Here is a 20545-nt window from a genome sequence, read left to right as displayed (position 1 = left end):
TGTTGTTCTTCATACCGATACAAGTGAAAACTGAGTTGACCACACTTGTCCACTCTCGCACGCTCTCGTGCGCTCTCTTCTAATCTTGTACACGCTCTCGCGCGCTCTCTATCTACCTTGTAACTACCATCGTACCCAAGGTCTTTACGCGCTTTGGCAGATCCTGCTTTCGATCTGTCGCTGACCTGAGTGCAGGAACACACCATGGCAGATGACTACCACCAGCCAGGCATAGCCGCTTTCCAGGGCTACGTCCCCATCCTGTACTGCATCATCCCGAGCAGTGGTCTTTGTTGCCGCTATGAAGGCTCAGTATGTTTTGGCTAACACTTTCTACAGTCCACGACCTCTTGCCAGAAGTGAGAATCAAGCAAATGCACAAATCGATGCTCCAGGAAACGCCCACGCTGTTTCGATGCAGACGCCAGCCTCCGATCCTGTTCCTAGAGCCCTTCGTACAACCTGCGAAACTTGCCGTCTTCTTCACCGCACCTGCCGCGGTGGATCACCTACCAAACCCTGCGACGGATGCGTTAAGAGAAAGGCAATTTGCGTCTTCAAACCTCTCGGTTCGTTCGTCAAGAAGAGAAACAGAAAGCGCAAGCACGATCCCACCACAGGAGAAGAGCCTGGAGCAGTTCCCAAAAGGGTGGCCAAGAATGGCACAGTTCATGCACCTGGTTTCGATCCCCTTTCTCTCGGCCTTCGTATTAGATGCAACTACTGCCATCTACGTGCCCGCTCATGCATTAACGGATCCAACACTACTCCCTGTGACAACTGCAAGCAGAGAAACTTGATCTGCGAATTCGGCCCCCGCAAATCAATCGTCGACAAGGAGACCTTCCGCACCATCATAGACGAAGACCAGACTCAAGAGCAGAGCTTGCGCAAGACCACGGACGAAGGCCACACTCAAGAGCACAACTTGCGCCAGCTCACTGACGAGAACTACACTCATGAGCACAACTTGGGCAAGATCTCAGGCGAGAACTACTATCACGAGTACGACAATGCTGCATTTGCTCGCCTATTCGACAGTAAGGAGCAGAACTACACTCAAGAGCACGGCTTGCGCCAGCTCACAAACGAAGTCTACACCCAAGAGTACGATGATGTTGCGATTGCTCGCCTATTCGACACCACGGAGCAGAACTACACTCACGAGCACAACTCGCACAAGACCACATATGAGAATTACTATCACGAGTACAACGATGCTGCAGTTGCTCGCCCATTCGACGTCAAGGAGCAGAATTACACTGAACAGCACAACTACGCTCAACAGCACAACTACACTCAACAGCACAACTACACTCAACAGCACAACTACACCCAACAGCACAACTACTATCACGAGTACAACTACTATCACGAGTACAACGATGCTGCATTTGCTCGTCCATTCGACATCAAGGAGCAGCAGCAGGTGGAGGTTGAACAAGACAAAGTTGGTGAGCCAAAGGTTGGCATGTTGATGGTTCCGGGCAACGATGGTCAGGACATCAGCGTCAGTCAAGAGGATCTTCGCGTCCCAGATGAGCACCTGATGCATCCCTAGGAAATTTTGGCTGCTCGCGGCAAGCTGGTGTACGACTTGGAGGGCCTTCAGTGTGAAAGCAGCAAGGAAGTGGACGAAGAGTAGGGGACAGAGCACAGGGGATGGAAAGGCACCAAAGCAATCACGCATATCAAGACCCTGGCAGTCGTTTGCAAGAAGCAGAAGATTAGAATAGGTCTATACTCTTGATGCTATCCTCAAAACACATTCACTTGGTTTGTAGTCTAGTCTCACAAATTTCCTAATAGAGCCAAGCTATGACCGTATGAGTGGTTGTTCGTCGTGGCTTCGTTTGAGGCTGCGCTGTTTCGTCTGCGCTTCCAAAGTGTTCTCCCTCGACGCGATCTTGACAACAACAACATCAGATGTCTGCGCACTTGTCACTTCTACGCACTCAACAACAACCACTGCTTGTCGTCTCAGCACTGAAGATGTCTTTCTTCCACAACGACACCAGCGACGTTGAGATGGATCAGCAATGGGAGTACGACTACCCAGACATGGCTGCCGCCCTCTTCGACAATGATGGTATCTCATCTGGCCACCTGAGCAACCGTCTGCCCCCAAGCCCAATCTACCTGTCACATGAACCCATCCACTTCGTTGAACAAACCATGCCCTCCACTTCGTCCAACTCCCAACCATTAATGGCCGTGACTCCCGCCCTCGAGTGCCTTCGAAGCTGCAACACTGCCCTCCGCACTGCGTACCAGCTGCCCAAGACCGACACCACTGAGGGTCCCATGTACACTGAAGACAGTAAGCATCCTCAGCTGCACTATCTACGTCAGATCCTAACTTGAGTCCAGGCATGAACAAGAGCTCCAGCATCTCTGTTCCCCTGACTCCTGTCGAGCGCTCTGAGTAAGTTTATGTACCTTCCTCCATGAAGTTTCCAGCCCTTACTAACGTTCACAAGCACTGTTCACCAAATCGAAGAGCAGTCCGCGTCTCTGCCTTCTCCCGAGGATGGCTATGACCCCTATGGGGCTCACATTCTCAGCCAGATGTCCGACATTGCGCAATCCCCCAGTAAGTCTCTCAACCTGTACTTCTGGAGTGGAAGTTAACCTGATCTCAGACGACGCCGATGCTCCTCTTCCCGTTAGATCCAGAACCAGAGCCAAGATCCCAGGCGTTCGTGCTACCTGCGAGGCTTGTAGAAAGCTCAAGGTCAAGTGCCTGCCGGCACATGACGACGGCCCTTGCCAAAAGTGCACCAAGAAGGGCGAACGCTGCATCCGCATGCCTCGCGCTGCCTACGGTTCTAGAACCAAGAGGCGTTGAGCTTGCAATGAGTGCTCTCTATCCCATCATTGGGCGCGCTCTCTTACTCTCTCTTTTGGCTCATCCCAGACATTCTTGTCCGGCCTCGCACATCGTCTTTCACTTTCAACTACTCTCAACATCAACACCTCTTGTTCGCTTGCAATCACCCTCATCGACCACTCCAACCAACAAGCCCCCATCACAACGCTCTTCTCTGTCATTATTCAGGTCGCTGGCAAGACAGTCACATGAGCGAGGTGTTTCTCTGGTTTCTGGCGTTACAGACCTCGCGTTTTTAGATGGTTGGGTTATCTCAGGAGCTCAGGCTTGAGTTCTTTTTCTTTCTTTTGGTTTTGCATTGTACCCTGGCAGAAGAGCAGGAGCTCAGTAAAGGGTCGTCTTTTTGTTTTCTTCGCATGGTACCCCGGCAGCAGACTAGGAGTTCGGGGTTAGGTTGTTTCTCTGTTGTCTTCGCATGATACCCCAGGAGGAGAGCCAGGAGTCCAGGAGTTTGGTTTGCCTTTTTGCTTTTGCTGATGATGCTGGCTGGTCTTTCGTCTCTCATGGCCATTATTGTAATCCTTGATACCCACCATGAATACTGGTTTCCCAATCAACATCCATAGAGATTATACGTCTGAGCTTCTTGTGTCTGTGACCCTTGTCTGTGATCAGTGATCTTCGTAGGTTCGGAGATTTTATTGCTGGTCTTGCTACTTCAAGTCACACACCACGCCTTCCTTTTTTCGATCATCTCACTCGCAACCACTGACTTCGTCAAGTACAAGACACAGCACAGCTAATCGCTTCAGCGCCACTGTTTCTGTGTGCTGCATCTCTAGTAAGTCCGTTTTCTGACCTGTGTCGCTGTCGCGAGATCACCCCTTCCCTCTCTGCGCACCAGTGCTTTGAGCGCTGCTTGTCTGATCACTATTGCCGACGCGCTCGCGCAAGACATCACATTCCTCTCCATCTCATCCAGTAGCCCTCGAGAGAGCCCTTGAACGACAGCGTGATTGCTCCTGTGTGCGCATCGCTGACTTTCGATCCCTTAGCGCCGTATCTCGACATCAACCACAACGCTTGACTACCAGGTACGCCCCCCTGATAGGCGCATCCACAGCACCATACGGGCACTTCAAACCATCTTTTGCTGACTCTCGATGCACAGCAACCCTGAAGATGTCGTACAACCAACCCGACAACGAGCGCGCCGCTTTTGCTCCCGAGTATGTCTCCTCTCCACCACCGCTGATCCATGCTGACTTTCAACCAGCGGCTACGCTCCTTTGTTCTGGGGTGAGCACCAGAACCAGCAGGACAACATGTTCGTGGACACCCTTCGTCCTGCAGGCACAGCTCCCACTGTGCTGCGCGGAGACCAGATGTCTACTGAGAACGAGATCTTCGTCGAAGCTAACCACATCTTAACTGGTGACCCTGTGTAAGTGCTGACTTGTTTTCATACCTGGTTAGAAGACTTTGACTGACCCATTCGGACAGGTGGGTTGCTGGTGTGATGGAGGCTCCTGTGTTGGGCGACCTGCCTGTGATTTCGCAGCCTGTAGCGCGCGTTCCTGGACATGATGTGCAGGGCGGTGGTTATTACGCTGCATCGAAGCAGACTGCACAGCGCTGGGGTGGTCTGCAGGGTTACGGTCGTGGCTACAGTGATGGCTATCGCGCTGGTGCAGCTCAGGCTGCCTATGGCCATCACCCTGGCGCAGCTCCGTCTGCACATGGCCACTACCCTGGTGCTGGTCAGGTTGGGTATGACTACAACAACTCAACCGCCACCCACCCCATGGCTCACAGCAGCACCAATATCGCTATCCAGGGAGCTGGCAACACCACCTGGAACGCTTACCTTGGTGCCTTTGACACTCCAGCTATGCCCAACCTTGCTGCCAACCCTCAGCTTCAACGCCGTTCTCATTCTCCTGTCAAGCAGCAAGCTCTCGCCTACCGCAGACGCTCACCTCAAGACCTTGACCCTACGGCCCCTTCCTTTGCTCCTCCCTTCGTCCCCGCGCCTCCAGCTCATCTCTCCTACCCTCCTCTCTCCACCCAGCCTTCCTACCCCACAGTACAGAGCCACAACTTCACCCCTTACCACGGCGCTGCCACCAGAAATGGCGCCTGGACCTTCGGCGTGGGTGTTCAGACTGGTGCCCCTTACCAGACCCGCCGCCAGGAAGCTCAAATGCTTGTCGGACAGCAGAGACGTTTCAGCCCTGGCTCTGATGATGTTCGCAACCACATCTCTTCCGAGTCTTCTGCTGCCAGCAATGACGACGAGCACGAATCTGACGCCGACCAGGCTGCTGAAGATGAGGCCGAGGAAGACGATGTTGACGGAGAGCACGAGTCAGAAGAGAACGACTTCAGCAACGAAGAAGAAGACGAGGCCGAAGCCCACATCCCTCGCAAGCACCATGGCAAGTTCCACGCAGGAAACAAGCGCCTCGTTTGTGACAACTGCCATGAAAAACACTACAAATGCGTCAAGCCTGACCCCAACAAGCCTTGCGCTGGGTGCATGAAGGCTCGTGGGGGTCCCATTGAGTGCAAAGTCACCAAGCGTCCGGGCACCTGAGCAAGCGACGAGCGCTTGAAAATGTCCCATTTCGAGTCCATGGTACTACAACAGAGATGTTGGTATCAAGGCAGGGTGTGTTGGCTTTGGAAGATGGCCCTGTACGAGATTCAATCGGCAGCGACTCGGAACAGAAAAGACCGCCTTATCCTGATGTCTCTTTGTTGCTTCGTACCGCTTGCGGCCATCCACAGCATCATCACGTCTTGCAGGGCCAAGCTGGGGAGACCTCATCCAGCTTCCACAGCAGTAGCTTTTCTTTGTGCCTTTTTTCGTCGGCTTGCTTTTTCATTTGGACTTTGGCTTCTGTGTCTGTTTTTTCTTTCCTTTGTTCATCCAAATGCAAGGTTTCGCGTCAAGATCCTGAGAGAAATGGGTAATAGGTAATCGGTAATAATAGAGTATCCTCCTCCGAGGAAATGCCAGTTTTACTTTTGCACTCTTTTTGCCTCTCATTGTTCAATCCTTCAATTCGAACAACAGAATCGAAATTGGCATGTATGGTTTGACGTTTGGATAAAGTAGGTACGCGTTCTTTGTAGGGGGTGGCCGAAGTTTACGCGTGAGAGCCCCTGACGTGTTATCCTATCTCCCTGCAACTCCATATGCAGCCAAAACAGAAACAGACGAAACAGATTTCACCTTGAACAGCAATTGTAAGATGGAGAAAAAATGTTTTTCGAAGCAATATCATTTGATGAGGGAATCGTCTTTGACATTTCTCCTCTATCTTCTGTCTAAGAATATTCTTTCATCCCTCCTTCGATTCCCCTCAAGCATTTCTAGCACCATCAAGTGCCTTCCTCAAATCATCAGGTCTAGGTTTACCACCCCGAGTGATAACAACAGCATCCACACTCCCCGCCCTCACAATCTTGACAAACAGCGGTGTAACCTCCTTAGCCATAATCTCCAAACACTTAGCTCCCTCATCATCAGAAATAGGATTGCGCAATGAATTCTGCAAATGCGAAATCAAAATTTTGGTGGAGAAACTTGCGCGGGCACGGCCATTGGCAAGGACGTCAAGGACTTCTACGATGTCGGCGATGCGATCTATGGCAGATAGACGAGCGAGATGGGCAGAGGAGGGGCCAGATGCTTTGTTGGCGTTTGCGGCTTGTTTGGCGAGGATGCGGTCAAGGAGATTGGCACCGCGGCTTGCGACTGCAGCGGCGGATTTGTCAGAAGATTGGACGGTAGGTCTTCTAGCGGAGGCTTCTGCAGCGCGTGCAGCGATTGAAGCGGCTTTGAGGTCTTGGAGGCGTTCTGAGCCTTTGGTGAGGTTTGCGGTGGTGCTGGGTGCGACTTGGCTGGTGATAATTTCGCAGGTAGGCAATTGGGAGAGGAAGCCTTGAATGTTTGAGCGGGCGGTTGGTGATGAGGACACCCATTGATTCCAGAATGCTGTCAGACGGGTTTGAAAGATTTGGATGAGCTCGGGCTGATTGAAGTGGCCGGTTGTGGAATTGTTTGTTTCTAGAAGCTCGATGCAGAGGCTTCCTTCTCCGTTGTCTGCCAACTCAAAGGTGTTGTTCTTCCCAAGGATACCGAGGATTGTGTGCATGTCGCTCTCTGTTACAGCTCTTGTCTTCCAACTCCTTGTGACATGTGGTAATAGGTTATTGATGTACATTGGAGTGCCGAGGCCATTGTGGGCGCAATATAATGATGTGCTTGTGAGGAAGGCCTTGAACAGCCGAGTCAATTCTTGTAGTTGAGCGGGAAGCTCGGTGGTGGGTAATGATGATCCAAGACTCTTGAAAGCGCGCGGAGTGAGTGGAGGAGTGTCGTAGACGGCTTCTTGTGCTGCATTGGTCGAGGCAGGAGCGGCAGTATCCAAAATCAATCTCTCAAACAGCTTGGAAGCACTTTTAGATGGCGTTTCTGCAGGAGTGGGCGGCAGAGCATTTCGAAATCTCTTGTTCTGTGGTGTCGTGACTTCGTCGTCCGTCTCTCTTGATCTCTTCTTTGATTGTGCCGACTTCACTTGTCCTTCCTGCTCTTCCTGTCGCGTGGTGATATTCTCGGTAGTGTTTTGTGCTGGTGATGATAACGTATCAATGGTGACTGTATCCAATATTCTGCGCTTTTTTGTCGACTGGTCGGCTTTCTGACTTTTGGTGACACGTCCAAAGGTGTTGATTGACTTTTGGCTGGCGACGGTATTTTGTTTACCAGTGTCGGGGCTTACGGCCTTGCGTTTCCTCGTGACAGGCATGATAGCGAATATGATACGATATGATTGGTAAAGGATGAATTGAGTATGGTAATATCAAGCAATGGTGGTATCTGATGTCCTCCTGTCAATCAATGACGACCCAAAACAAAGGATCGTGGTCGTGGTGGCCCGGTGATGCGCGTCCTTTCGTGTCAGCCTCGCGACCGTGTAAAGTGCGCCAAGCTTTTGGAGCTTTCTCACCGCAAGTCAGGGTCGCATCCATCTCAATCTTATTGAACAGCATATTCGTGATGACTCGACGGTCTTTGCATGCTACATGTTGTAATAAAACGAGAAGACGCAGGTAAGATAGGGATTCATGCTCCTATGCGGCGCGGTAGACTTCCTCCGTTGGTTCTTGATAAATTGTGTCGTTCGCTGTTCCTCCCAAAATCTCATGAAGCTTGTCTGAAACCATTAGTACCTCGAGCTACGATCCTGTCTCCTCACGCTAAATCTACTGGCACGACCTTTTTGATTGCAAGTCACTGCCGTCCTGTCCATCATCCTCACATGCATATTAAATCCGAGATTCCAAAGCCATAAAGATAAATGCGCAGTCACCGGAAGCCTTGCACAAAATGGACAAGACAAGATTGGTAGGATCATTATTCAATTCATATTGTCGCAACCTAGGGTCGTCCTTTGATAATATAGTACAATCGCTGAAAGTGCTAATGAAGCGGAATTAAAAGTGTTCATGCCATCCGAGACTCATGTTGCGCGCAGGATATTATGCAGCAACCAGTTTACTTGCCGCCGAACCAGCTGGAGAAACCGCTCTTTGCCTTCTCGGCATTGGCCTCGACAGTGGCCTTTGCGTTGGCAGCGGCATCACCGACCTTCTTGTCAAAGGTGTCAACAGCGCTGTTAAACTCCTTGTTGGCCTCCTTTCTGTATTGGTCGATGTTCTTTTCTGCGTCGGCGCGGTACGACTCGAACTTGGCGTCGAACTCGCGGGTCTTTTCGCGGGCGTCCTTGACCTGGAAAGAGTTTTAGCCATGGAAAATGGAGTGGTGAATTGTTCAAAAACGTACGGCGCCATCAATCTTCTGACCAATCTGCTCGCCGTAGACCTTTGCCTCGGTCTTGAGCTCCTTGGCACGGCCGGGCAGCTCATCCTTTGTTGATCTCGAGAGGCGGGCAGCATCGTCTGAGAGAGTTAGTGACAGGTTCAGTGCTAGAGATAGTAATTTTACATACGCTCCATCTCCTTCTCGGCAACCTTGGGGCTGCCACCAGCTCTGTACAAGTAGTAACCACCAAAGGTGGCGGCACCGAGGCCAGCGAAGAGGGGCAGACGAGATCTAGCGGCCATTGTGAAGGTGTTTGTAGGGGACTGAGGGTTGTTTGAAACTGGAAAGTTGTGTGTGAAAAGTCTTGTGGTATAGAAGAAATGAGAAAGAGGCAGGGAGCAGCGGCAACTTATTTGTTTGACAGGTGCTGCTCTAGAAACAGGGAGCTCTCAGCCACAGCTTCGACATGGTTCTGGTGACGCAATGGCAAGTGTGACGTTTGATCGCGTTCATTGGCGCACATCTCCCGTCTCCGCAAAATGATCGACGCCAGCTCTTGCCCGTTTTCGAGGCAGTCGGAGATCGCAACTTGGACGCAACTGAGACGACTGTTTTCAGGCTGACACTTTGCTTGACACCTCAACAGATGTCATGTCTTTGCCCCTTGCTCACATCCACTCCGAGCATCGCCATGTGTGAGCACCATGTCGACTACAGACCTCCCTACAAATTCGACGCCCGATAGAGGCAGCTCGGCCACTCTGCCAGACTCTTTTCCTCCTCAGCCTTCGCGCAGGTCGACAGCTCAGCAAATCACTCTCGTCGATCGCACAAATCCTGATCGTCCCGAGATCCAAAACCCTGGCCAAGTCCAAGACGATGAAGACACTCCTACAGAATCTGGCTCGTTATCTAGAAGGTGGACCAAGCAGTCGTTGACCGGCCATGCTCAGTCGCTCCAAGGCTCCGTCCAGAATCGAATGACCTCGCGCAAATACCGCCATTACCGCGAAGGGCGATTCATAGGTCCTGACGATCCAGAGAATCCTTGCTCCGGCGATGAGCTCTCGAGCCATGCTGCTCCTGGCAAGGTCGCTCGAGGCAAGAATAAAGTACGAGGTCTGCTGGGTGCCAGGAAACAAATGAAGCTTGCCTTGGAAGAAGATGCCGTAATCGATATCCTCTACGAAAACCAACGAGGATGGTGGTTCTTTGGTGTCCCACACTTCTCGTCAAAGACACTGCTCAATTTTGATCCCAAGCCGTGGTTGAACGGCAATAAGAAGCCGAGCCCGGTCAACATTACAAACGCTCAGGTCCCGGATCCTAGTTGGGAATGGGCTTGGAAGTCTTGGTACGTCGACATGTCTCGAGATGTGGATGAAGAGGGCTGGGAATACTCGTTCTGGTTTAGCGACGGCACAGCATGGCATGGCACACATCCTTGGGGCTACTCATGGGTGAGGCGAAGGAGATGGTTACGGAAGCGTGTGCGAAAACAACCCCAGAAACCTACTCAGCAAGGACACGCTTTCACCTCTGAGTACTTTACCATACACCCTCTCAAGGCTTCAAGCAGATCCAGCAGTTTTATTGTCAGCGAAGCACGGCAAAATTTGGCCAAGGCAGAGCATTACCTGGAAGATCCCGAAGATGTGCGCGATATTGGCTCTTTACTCAACAGCCTGAAGAGAGCAGCCATCGACCGCGAGAAAATTGTATTGGTCCGTCACTTTATTGACAATGGTGGCGATGACCTTCATTACCTAGGCGAGCAGGTATGTCTGTTTCACCTGCGCTTTCGTCACATTGACTAACAATTTCACCAGATGGAAACCATAATGGCTCTCTGCGTATTCCAAAACTCTCGTCGCTATATTCTGACCATGCTCTCCGAAAAACTTACGGCAGCCGAAAAGCTTCGCGATGAACACACAGCTCACAACGAAGAGATTTCAGCCCAAGAACAACAGAAGATTACAAATCTAGAGACTGCCATTGCTGCTGCAGATGAACAAGTCAAACGTTTGGAATACTGGAGCGACGTCCGCGATATGGCTCGAGCAGGCACAACATCCTTTGCTACAGACGCTGGTGTATGGGGTTATGCCAAGTGGAGAGGATTAGACGCTTCAGGACCAGAGGCTGATGACAAAAGTACTGCGAAGGAGAAGGGAAAAAGCTGGAAAGAGGTCAAGAAAGAGGTTAATGGCCAATTGAAGCCCAAAGACAGTGTTGTAGATGACAAGGAGGAAAAAGACAAACCAAAGAAGGAGGTCAAGGTCGAAGGCCATCTGGCAGAGTCGAGTGAGGAATATTATACCACAGCTGCAGAAGATGGGACGAAAGATAAGGGGAAGCAAAGGGCTGAATGATTGGTAGGCATTTTCTTTTCTTCTTGCGGCATCATGGCATTGTCATTTTCTTTTGTACAAACTTTGCTCTTTGCATTCTCCCTCTTCAGACTCTCGTTCTCAAATATGTTTGAAGGAGGAAGGCGTGAGCGACTAGTGCCTTGGCACCCGAGTCGCCAGCTTCCATCTCTTTGATTGAAACAAGATCCTTCCTTTCCCTCCATCACCATAACATACAGACATTCTTTCTGTCACCCATTTCGTCAATCTATATATCGATATCATGTCTGCATTCCACTCGGAGCTCAGAAACAAAAAACGCTGGGGATTTGTGATCTACCGCACAGATTACTCATCCGAAGAGCTTTGGCAAAAGTTCATGACCATAATGCAAAACTGGACCATGCACATCATACGACACAAACGCTCTGAGGCTGCTGAGATACACTCCTGGCAAAAGATGTGGTATTTCGACAACCAGAGTCAGTTCGACAATGCTTCCATCGCGTCCCTCCGCGATCACTTTCAAAATACCTGGTTTGCTGGATTATCAGCCGAGGAACGAAGAAGAACCTGGCCTGAACATTACATGTTCTTGACTGTCGACAAGGAGGCGCTCGAATCTGTCCGCCCTCTCGAGATAGAACTCCCACGGTTTTACTTTGGCGAGTATCCCTACTGCAAGGTCTGGGACAAGGATGCACCATCTGAGGATAGCGATTACCCTGGGTGGATGAAGATCAGACTTCCTGAGGTCTTCTACCTGTATGGGCTTGCCTTGCAGACCGACGATAAGAGCATGAAGGCACTCCGGTCCAAGTCTACAGACTGGTTCAGTAGGGACTTGGTCTGCTACGAGGACGACCGTTACGGAGAGCAGGAAGAGGAGGTGGATGCAGAAGAGCATGAAGGTGGTTCTGATTGATTTGTTCTCTTGGTCGTTCCAAATTGGAGGGCGTTCAACTAGTGCCTTGGCATCTCGAATCTTGACCTGCAATCTCGCTTGGTCAGACAAAAGTCTCTGCCCTTTTATCCTCCATCTCTTCTCGGACTATTCTCTGATGTAATCACAGGATCAACAGCATCAATTGTGAGAGGAATGGAGCGCTGTTGAACTTTTCTATTCAACACCCCATCTCCATTTGACGACATGTCCTTGCTTTACTGCAACATCAGGCATAGACAACGCTGGGGATTTGTGATTTATCGCACAGATTACTCCACTGAGGAAGACTGGACTAAACTCAAAGTTATGATCAATACATGGAACCGGGGTGAAGACAAGGCCTCTGAAGAAGAGATCCAGATCCAGTCCTGGCAGGACCATTGGTGGTTTGATGATCAAAGCCAGTTTGCCAATGCTTCTGTTGCGCAAATCCGTCAACATTTCAAGGGAACATGGCTCCCCAGCCTTTCGGAGAGAGAAAGAAGTCATTGCTGGCCTGAACACCTCATGTTCTTTGTCGTTGACAAGGAGGTGCTGAACAGCGTACACCCGCATAGTACCAACCAATCTGACCATACTGGCGAGTACCCATACGTCAAAGCCTGGGACTCAAGCCCATCCATTGTAGATGAAAGCGGCTACCCCGGCTGGATGAATGTCAGAGTACCTACCCTTCTAGATCTTTACCGAACAGCTATTTTTGTCGATGCTCAAGACATGAGAGCGCTTCGCTCCAAATCTACGGACTACTTTGGCAGTCAACGTGTTTGGTTGGAGGATGACCATTACGGAGACCAAGAAGAAGAAACAGACGCATTAAGTGATGCTGAAGCAAGCTCTGCTCTTGGCAACTAATGTCTTGGCTGCAATTTCGCTTCTATGGTCTGGATTTTCTAATCAGCAACCTTCTCGTTCTTGGGTGCTCTACTGCATCAAGGATCCGCGTCTCGCACATCGAGACATCGCTGCTGGACCACGACGCCTTCAACGTGGAACCTGTCCAGTGTTAAGTTATAATCAGTCCGACATCCCAACCATAACGCCATCATGAGTTCAATGTTCTTCTTGGAAGTCAGGCTCAACGAACGTTGGGGGTTTGTTGTTTATCGTACGGACTATTCATCCGAAGAAGACTGGATCAAGTTTACCAAGATGCTCGAGACGTGGTGTCGGTCTACTATCGAGAATAAAGGACCTGAAGAAGCACCTCTTATCTAATCGTGGAAGCAGAACTGGTACAGGAGCGACAAAGAAAATCTCGAAAACGCGACTCCCAGCCAACTCAGGCAACATTTCCATTCTTGGCTTGCTGGTTTGAGTGCTAAGGAGCGAAGCATGATGAGGCCAGAACATTACGTGTTCTTAGTCGTTGACAAGGACGTGCTCGACGCCATCCACAATATAAGTCCAGAGCCCGACTACAGTCGCTTCCCGATTCCTTATTTCATGACTATAGACAAAGATGGCCCGGACGAAGATTGTGGTTATCCGGGTGCGATGAAAGTTCCGCTAGAAGATCTCATGTATCTCTACGAAGAAGGTCTTGAGAGGGACAGTATGCGAGGACTTTGCTTGAAAAGCAGTGAATGGTTCGAGAGAGATGAGATCGACCTTGAGGAGACATATGCGGAGCATTAAGATACATTTCATTTCGAGAAAGTCTGGATCTCTTTTTCTGGTAGCCTAATGGCTTGGCAGCAATTTTATTGTTGTCTTGGACTCGACATATCATCTTCAACGCAACTCTTGTCTTCTTTGTCAGCAACTACCCACATCTTGCTCATACTTCTTGCTCACACTTCTTGTTCTGCATCTTCACGCGCAAAAGAGTGTCTTAGGCAAACAATCAGAACATCACATCAGATCTTCTTGCGGCATGAGCAATTACACAACCATACTCGCCCGAAAGCAGCGCTGGGGCTTTGTCATTTATCGCACGGATTACTCTTCCGAAGCAGACTGGACAAAATTCCTTGCCATGTTTACTACTTGGTCTCTTCACGGGTTCCCCAGCCCACACCTCGAGAACGGCCGTCTTGCTAGGTCATGGCAACATCACTATTGGATGAATGAGCAATCGCAATTTGACGGCGCCACAATCAAACAACTCCGACAGCACTTTCAAGAATGGGTATCGACTCAGGACTTCGTGGAGCAAAGAGCCTGGCCTGAGAGCTATATGTTCCTAGTTGTTGACAAGGATGTACTGAACAACATCCGTCCGCAAAACCCTGAGATGGATTTCCTGCCTCGGGAAGAGGTGCCATATGTCAAAGCTATAGACAGAGACTGCCTGCGTGAGGGCGAGGAGTACCCTGGCTGGATGAAGTTGGGTTTAGAGTCTCTACTTGATGTTTACAGTAGAGGCCTGTACTTCGAAACCATGAGGGGACTTCGTTCTCGACACTCTGAATGGTATAAAGGCCGTCTTCCGGAAAAAGAAACGTATCTGGAGGAAGATGATGAGTCTGACTCCAGTTTGAGTAAGTCATCTGACTCTGAGGTTGATATCCAGACATCCGCAACCTGACATGCGATTAACAGACGGCTAGAGTGAAAGCAATCGCTTCTAGCAGGCTAATGGCTTGGCGCAATTTCGTTCATCTCCTTTAAGATGAGATCACACATCGGAAAGACTAACCACTGTTTCCCTCACTGAACCGCCTATCAATTGAAGCACAAATTCGAGTCCACTCTGGCATATCAATTTCCACGACCATGAATCTGGGCGAATGGTACCGTCAATTCATCATCGATCATCCCATGCCCCCGATCGATGGCTCGAGAATGGTGGACAATTCATTCACTTTACAACTCCATCATAAACAACGATGGGGCTGGGTCATCTATCGCACCGACTATTCTTCTGAGGAGAATTGGACCAAGTTTCTAAAAATGTTTGCAACGTGGACCGCGACAGGCTTTCCGCCTGAAGACTGGGTTGTAGGTCAGACGGTGCGTTCATGGCAGCAAATGTGGTGGATGGACGACAAGACGAAGTTTGAGAACGCATCCTTGGAATCTCTTCATGCGGATTTTCGCTCGTGGCTCGCAGCTCAAACCCCCCAAAGTCGACAGATAACGTTTCCTGAGCATTACATGTTTCTGGTGGTCGATCGTGAGGTTCTGCAGGACATACAACACCAGAATCCCGGGACAGAAGACTTGGCTCGCGATGAACTGCCATACATCAAAGCTTATGACGCGGACTTATCGGAAGATGACCCTCAATACCCTGGTTGGATGAAAGTCGAATTGACCTCATGTTATGCTTTGTACCACGAAGGGATGAAGCATGGAAGTATGCGGGCACTGCGTTCAAGATATTCGGAATGGTTCGATGAAGATGTGCTTGAGGAGGAAACGTATTTGGTGGAGGAGAGTGAGTCCGACGAGGAGTGATTTGAAGTCGCAGGTGTCAATTTCCAATCCTTATTTCCAGTCACATACCCGTACTTCATGTGTGAGGAATAACTGTGCAAAGCTCTACCCGGCATTACTATACATCCGGAAGCCACCCATCTTCCAAATCCTTGAAATAGTCATCCAACTCATCCTCATAATACTCATCCATCTCACTTCCCCAAGTGCCACTAGGGCTCACACACAACGTCGTTCCAATCACCAAACCTCTATCACAATCCCCTCTCTCCAACGAAGGATTAGCCGCAACCAGTGACCCGACATCAATCTCCTCTTTCATGCAGATAATCGTACAAGTCTCTTTTTGCTCAACTCTATGCCATTTCCAACAATTTCTTGTTGCGTTATGAGCTAGTTTCGTGCCTCGAGGGGAATATTTTGCATCCACTGTATTGCCGGTGGAGGGGCGCGGTTGTACGTTTCCTCCGCGTGTTCGTGGGAGTCTAGACACATCTGTAGATTTCCCGCCTTGGGGCGATACACAGATTACGGACCCGGTGTCTTGGGTTATGGCTTCTAGTACAGAGCAAGAGGGATCGAGCCACGCATTATAGATGCGCAAGGAAATACCATATCCGCGGATTTTCTGGGTGTATTGGATGTCGATGCAGAGGTCGTTCGGTTGTACTTCATAGACTTCGCAGGGCAAGGGAATGCAAAACTTTCTGCCTGGTGGTATTGCGTTGACGTTGTCACAAGGGCCGTAGATGTTTTCTTTGTTTGCTTCGGATAGGGCGTATGACGATACGTTGTAGGATGTTGAGATGGAGGTGCAAGTATCGCCCTCTCGGGTGGTGTGGTAGATGTTGGATAGGCAAAACGGCTCTTCAGAGACTGGTTTGGGGATCAGAGGTGCTGGTGCTGTGGTTGGGAGGGAAAGTCTGCAGTGCTTGTTGATGTGGCCAATTCTGTAGGGGTCGTGGATGGCATCGAAGGTTGAATACTGTGATGCTTGCAGCATTTGGTAGAATTTTGTGTTGCAGTAGGAACACAGTTCGTTCTTGAGTTTCTTCATTAGTAAGAGCAAAGCTATTGAGTAGGTGGGAATAAAACGTACATGAGGCATGTGGTAAATATCCTCGACTTCTGTAAATCCATCGATAATTTCTATCTCTTGTTGTTAGCGCTAGAATAGCGTTCTGTGATTTTGAGGTGTTATACCATTGCAATAGTGACCGCTCTGCGGCTCGATATAACATGTTTCGTTCCAGGCTTCCCACATATATCCTCCATACATCGATTGCGGCACACCACTCGTATCGTAGCCAGCACATGCTTGAGAGACTTTTTGGTAGTAGGACCGTAACGAAGCACCACATGAAGCTTCGCAAACTTCATCATAGAGTTCTTTGTCCGCGATCGAACCTCTCCAAGCAGGACCATCATATTCCTGAACAGTATCCTCACAGAGAATCTTTTGTGTAAGTGCGGTTTGGCAGTCTTCTGGAAAATTCAGATTGTCTAGGTCTGATGGTTCATAGACAGTGAAGCCTGTGAATGTCCTTTGAGAGGAAAGATCGGTGGCATTGGGGAAAGAGGTTTCGCTGAGATGTGAAGTGTGGTGTTTGTGGATTGGAAAGTGGATGGCGAGTTCGTAGCTCCCTACTATGATAAGAGGAATTACAAGAAGTGGAATTCAACCCCATCGGAGAACGAGAGTCTTGACCGGTAACATGAGAACTCGAGTTGACGAACATACAGCTCTATTCTACGTATACACTCAAGTAGAACCTTACCTTCAAAACAACAGCTGGTCCCTCGCCTGGGCATCATCACCAGCTGATCAGCACATGGTGCGTGCCCGTCGGGTATAGAAGTTGTCATCACTCGACAGCTAATTCGGACAGCGCCGGAGCGGGTCTATATCGCTAAACATGATCCTATTTGCACAATGATAAGTCCACACTGGTTCGTGTCTGCACCACTGGTTGTCTCGGTGCTGCCAAGATACTTCGCAGATTGCCCAAGAGATTTTCTTCCACACGCGGGTTTGTGGCGTCGGATCTTTGCAACCTCGATTCATGCTGCAAATTGCTGTTGAGAGCAGTATTTGCAGGTCGGCGCAATTTGATGCAGACAAACATCAGTAAATGTCGTGTATGATGGCGGCAGTAAACGTTATAGGGACTTGATCGCGTCGTCAAGTGCAAGATAAACTCTGATCTTGGCCGCATTCCCTATTGGCAATCTCCACCAGATTTGTCCTAAAATCTATCACGAGTTCGGCGAGTCGAGTTGATCTACATTGACCTCGCTCTGTGAGTCTAGTCACAGTGCCTCGGTCAGACAGACCACTCTTCTAAGAAGTCATGACTCTGACTTCTGAAATGACTCCTGATCGGGCTTCGCCAATCCGTTGGTGTATAAGCTTTGCTCTTCCTGAATCCACCAATTCTAGCATGTCTGGCTCAGCCCAACCATGTTTCCAAGCAGAATATCCCCCACAGTACTGCTTTTTTGCGTCTCTGTCCTCTTGTTAAACAGTAACGCACAAGCACAAGTAAAGCGGCCATCATGCACCAAAACCGGAGGCCTATCCAAGATCGTCGGGTACTATGAAGGCTGGAGTTCCCAGCGACCTTGCCGTGAAGACAAATTGCAAGACGTTCCCATTGGGGTCTATACACACATCAACATTGCATATGCAACAATCGACCCGCAAACATTCGAAGTCCTGCCGCCAACCCGTGGAGACGCAGATCTATATCCCATGATAGGGCAGAGCAGATGGGACCCTGATCTCGCGATGTTCATCTCGATCGGAGGCTGGACATTCAACCAACCTTCAGGACCTACCGCAACCACTTTCTCGGACCTTGTAGCGTCTGAAGAAAATCAGAGAGCATTTTTCAAGTCCTTGACTTCCTTCATGTCGACGTATGGGTTTGATGGCGTGGATTTGGACTGGAGTTATCCAGGTGCCAAAAACAGAGGTGGAAGGCCAGCAGATTATCACAACTTCCCAATCTTCATTCGCAGATTAAAAGAAGCTTTGAGAGGAACAACTGGTCGCCAAGGATTGTCTGTCACCCTACCAGCAAGCTCTCGATATCTGCAGCACTATGATTTAAAGGCACTGAATAATGATGTGGAGTGGTTCAACCTGAAGTCATTCGACCTGCACGGAACATGGGACAAAGGCGATCAATGGACCGAAGCTCGCATGGCAGCACACACGAATTTGACTGAGATACAAGGCGCTCTAGATCATTTATGGCGCAACAACATCTACCCATACAAAGTAGTCCTAGAACTTACCCTTTACGGACGTGGTTACATAGCTACTAGTCCGTCATGCATGGAACCCGGTTGTCCGTTCGAATCAGGTTCGCTGTGTGGGAACTGCAGTCTTGAGATTGGCGTCTTGCACAACACCGAGATCGACACTTTGCTTATCGAAAAGAACATTGAGCCAAATTTCTATGAAGATGCTGCTGTCAAGGTAGTCACATGGGATGATCAATGGATCGCTTATGATGATGTGGAAACCTTGGGTATCAAGGTCGATTTTGCCAAAGGCCAATGTTTGGGAGGCGTGATGGTGTCTGCGAGTACGTATCGAATGAGTATAGTTCTGGCTGGACGACGTGCTGACTACGTCTTAGTGACCCATGATGACTGGAACGGGACATGCTCGTATGCGCTCGACAAGGCTGTTGGTAGAATTATAAGATCGGTGCATTGGGCGGGGACACCAGATGTCTAGTCCTTACATTCCGAGCAGTCTGGATGCCAAGCATTATAGTCTGTTGTACTTCTTCTCAAACTGTCCACAGCTTCACCGTCCTTTGATCTTCCGGCTGCTGGCGCCAGAGTGATTGGTTTCTAGCAGTTCTGCCTCTTTCATGAGCATGAAGCGGGTCAAGAGCCATGTCACCGATTAGGACAGGCTCGAATGCGACAGCTGACTGGAAGTCACTGGCTATGCTGGTCACCAAAGACAAAGCCCTTTGTTTTTGTCGTGCATTCAAAAATGGGGTTCTCTTTGTTGTTCCCTTCCTACTCTGAAGGTATTGTACTTTGTTTTCAAGCGATTATCTCAAGGTCTTCATGTAGTATACACATCTATAACAGCTGTGACAGTATCACATGGCACGGTCAAAAAGTATTTCGGTGACACAAACGATATTCATTGCTATTGCAGTACGAAAAAAAAAGAGACCATTCCGTATACCGTGCTCTAACTCGCTTTTGATCGCGAGAGCTGAATGCCAAAAAGTATGTCCGATCCTGATGAGGCCCCGACACAAAAAAACATCCCAGATACCGTACGCCTAAGAATCCCTCTCAGCCATCATGGAGAACAGCGGTAAAACCACCTGCCACAGGCTAAAAAGCCACTGCTCCCTCAAGTAGAGAAGAATATAGGATAGTACAGAGGAAAATCAAAAATCCAAAAAACCACCGCGAGAAGGGCGCGAAGAGAGACTAGGAAAAGAAGAATCAGTAAAGGGATCTTTCTTGACCTTGTAGGTGAACCACGTCTCCAGGAACCTACTTCTTCGTGTTTGCCATTCTCCAGAGAAACGCCTCCTTACTCTCCTCCTTGTAGAACTTCTTAATGACTTGAAGCACGATTCTGGTTTGGTTGGGGCTGGAAGTTCCTTTGGAGACGTCGGAGGCGCCGCGACCAGTGTCGTTAGGGACCTTCTCGTCAACGTCCACCCAGGAATCATCTGCGCCGCCAGCTTCCACCGGAACCCACTCCTCGTCGTTGGTAGAGCCTTTGTTGGGAGTGTCGGAAGGCATTCTCGACTGAGTTGATTCTTCAAAAACCAAAACGACGCCAGGTGCTCTTGTAGCAATGCAGAGTTGTTGTGGTGATACGGCGGCTAGGGCGTCGGAGAAGAGCATTTTCTTTGTGGCATTGTGCAAACTGTCAAAGCAAAACAAGCCCATTGTCAGCGTTGAAAGAGTAGTATAGTATGATCAAAGGACATACAAACGGGTCATGAAAGGGGCCAGGTACAGGCCTTCTGAGATAAGGTACTCAGGCATTGTGGTGGTGGTGATGTGGTGGTATGGGAGGGAAGGAGACCGGAAACTGTCTAGAGTGAGTGTCGGCAGCGAGGGAGAACGACCTCGTCGTCGCTGGTCCGGGAAAAGCACTGACCAATCGCGTGGTCTGCCGGTGGTGGTGTCAATGTCGTGTTCGGGCC

General features: G+C 49.7%; 12 protein-coding genes across 12 annotated transcripts; 8 read left to right on the top strand and 4 right to left on the bottom strand.

The window, feature by feature from the left end:
• Positions 1-204: 204 nt before the first annotated feature.
• M437DRAFT_66604 (uncharacterized protein) lies at positions 205-3161 on the top strand (the record flags this gene model as incomplete). The annotated part of the gene is made up of 6 exons (XM_041024790.1): positions 205-263; positions 340-1510; positions 1927-2320; positions 2353-2425; positions 2481-2593; positions 2671-3161. The coding sequence occupies 6 exons, from the start codon at positions 205-207 to the stop codon at positions 3159-3161; spliced, it is 2301 nt and encodes a 766-aa protein (XP_040879191.1).
• Positions 3162-4012: 851 nt separating this feature from the next.
• On the top strand, positions 4013-5426 carry M437DRAFT_66603 (uncharacterized protein; the record flags this gene model as incomplete). Its single annotated transcript, XM_041024789.1, has 3 exons — positions 4013-4059; positions 4107-4274; positions 4334-5426. The coding sequence occupies 3 exons, from the start codon at positions 4013-4015 to the stop codon at positions 5424-5426; spliced, it is 1308 nt and encodes a 435-aa protein (XP_040879190.1).
• An 820-nt stretch (positions 5427-6246) lies between these two features.
• M437DRAFT_15229 (uncharacterized protein) lies at positions 6247-7158 on the bottom strand (the record flags this gene model as incomplete). The annotated part of the gene is made up of 1 exon (XM_041018802.1): positions 6247-7158. A coding segment is annotated over one exon (912 nt), but the record flags the coding sequence as incomplete, so codon positions are not given.
• A 1238-nt stretch (positions 7159-8396) lies between these two features.
• Positions 8397-8908, bottom strand: M437DRAFT_13407 (uncharacterized protein; the record flags this gene model as incomplete). Its single annotated transcript, XM_041018710.1, has 3 exons — positions 8397-8630; positions 8685-8800; positions 8851-8908. Coding segments are annotated over 3 exons (408 nt in total), but the record flags the coding sequence as incomplete, so codon positions are not given.
• Positions 8909-9826: 918 nt separating this feature from the next.
• Positions 9827-10801, top strand: M437DRAFT_12054 (uncharacterized protein; the record flags this gene model as incomplete). Its single annotated transcript, XM_041018643.1, has 2 exons — positions 9827-10441; positions 10493-10801. Coding segments are annotated over 2 exons (924 nt in total), but the record flags the coding sequence as incomplete, so codon positions are not given.
• A 499-nt stretch (positions 10802-11300) lies between these two features.
• M437DRAFT_85068 (uncharacterized protein) lies at positions 11301-11942 on the top strand (the record flags this gene model as incomplete). The annotated part of the gene is made up of 1 exon (XM_041028224.1): positions 11301-11942. The coding sequence occupies one exon, from the start codon at positions 11301-11303 to the stop codon at positions 11940-11942; it is 642 nt and encodes a 213-aa protein (XP_040879186.1).
• Positions 11943-12167: 225 nt separating this feature from the next.
• On the top strand, positions 12168-12818 carry M437DRAFT_85067 (uncharacterized protein; the record flags this gene model as incomplete). Its single annotated transcript, XM_041028223.1, has 1 exon — positions 12168-12818. One exon carries the CDS (start codon positions 12168-12170, stop codon positions 12816-12818), a length of 651 nt encoding a protein of 216 aa, XP_040879185.1.
• Positions 12819-13839: 1021 nt separating this feature from the next.
• On the top strand, positions 13840-14493 carry M437DRAFT_50263 (uncharacterized protein; the record flags this gene model as incomplete). The annotated part of the gene is made up of 1 exon (XM_041021976.1): positions 13840-14493. The coding sequence occupies one exon, from the start codon at positions 13840-13842 to the stop codon at positions 14491-14493; it is 654 nt and encodes a 217-aa protein (XP_040879184.1).
• Positions 14494-14681: 188 nt separating this feature from the next.
• Positions 14682-15365, top strand: M437DRAFT_85065 (uncharacterized protein; the record flags this gene model as incomplete). The annotated part of the gene is made up of 1 exon (XM_041028222.1): positions 14682-15365. One exon carries the CDS (start codon positions 14682-14684, stop codon positions 15363-15365), a length of 684 nt encoding a protein of 227 aa, XP_040879183.1.
• Positions 15366-15462: 97 nt separating this feature from the next.
• Positions 15463-16875, bottom strand: M437DRAFT_50210 (uncharacterized protein; the record flags this gene model as incomplete). The annotated part of the gene is made up of 3 exons (XM_041021968.1): positions 15463-16386; positions 16444-16493; positions 16548-16875. Coding segments are annotated over 3 exons (1302 nt in total), but the record flags the coding sequence as incomplete, so codon positions are not given.
• A 930-nt stretch (positions 16876-17805) lies between these two features.
• On the top strand, positions 17806-19092 carry M437DRAFT_66596 (glycoside hydrolase; the record flags this gene model as incomplete). The annotated part of the gene is made up of 2 exons (XM_041024788.1): positions 17806-18937; positions 18992-19092. 2 exons carry the CDS (start codon positions 17806-17808, stop codon positions 19090-19092), a joined length of 1233 nt encoding a protein of 410 aa, XP_040879181.1.
• Positions 19093-19880: 788 nt separating this feature from the next.
• Positions 19881-20285, bottom strand: M437DRAFT_66595 (uncharacterized protein; the record flags this gene model as incomplete). Its single annotated transcript, XM_041024787.1, has 1 exon — positions 19881-20285. One exon carries the CDS (start codon positions 20283-20285, stop codon positions 19881-19883), a length of 405 nt encoding a protein of 134 aa, XP_040879180.1.
• Between the last annotated feature and the right edge of the window lie 260 nt (positions 20286-20545).

The sequence above is a fragment of the Aureobasidium melanogenum genome, assembly GCF_000721775.1.
Source record: "Aureobasidium melanogenum CBS 110374 unplaced genomic scaffold scaffold_12, whole genome shotgun sequence".
NCBI lineage: Eukaryota > Fungi > Ascomycota > Dothideomycetes > Dothideales > Saccotheciaceae > Aureobasidium > Aureobasidium melanogenum.
Note: the sequence above shows the minus strand (reverse complement) of the source record. Positions and strands in the feature narration are given on the sequence as shown.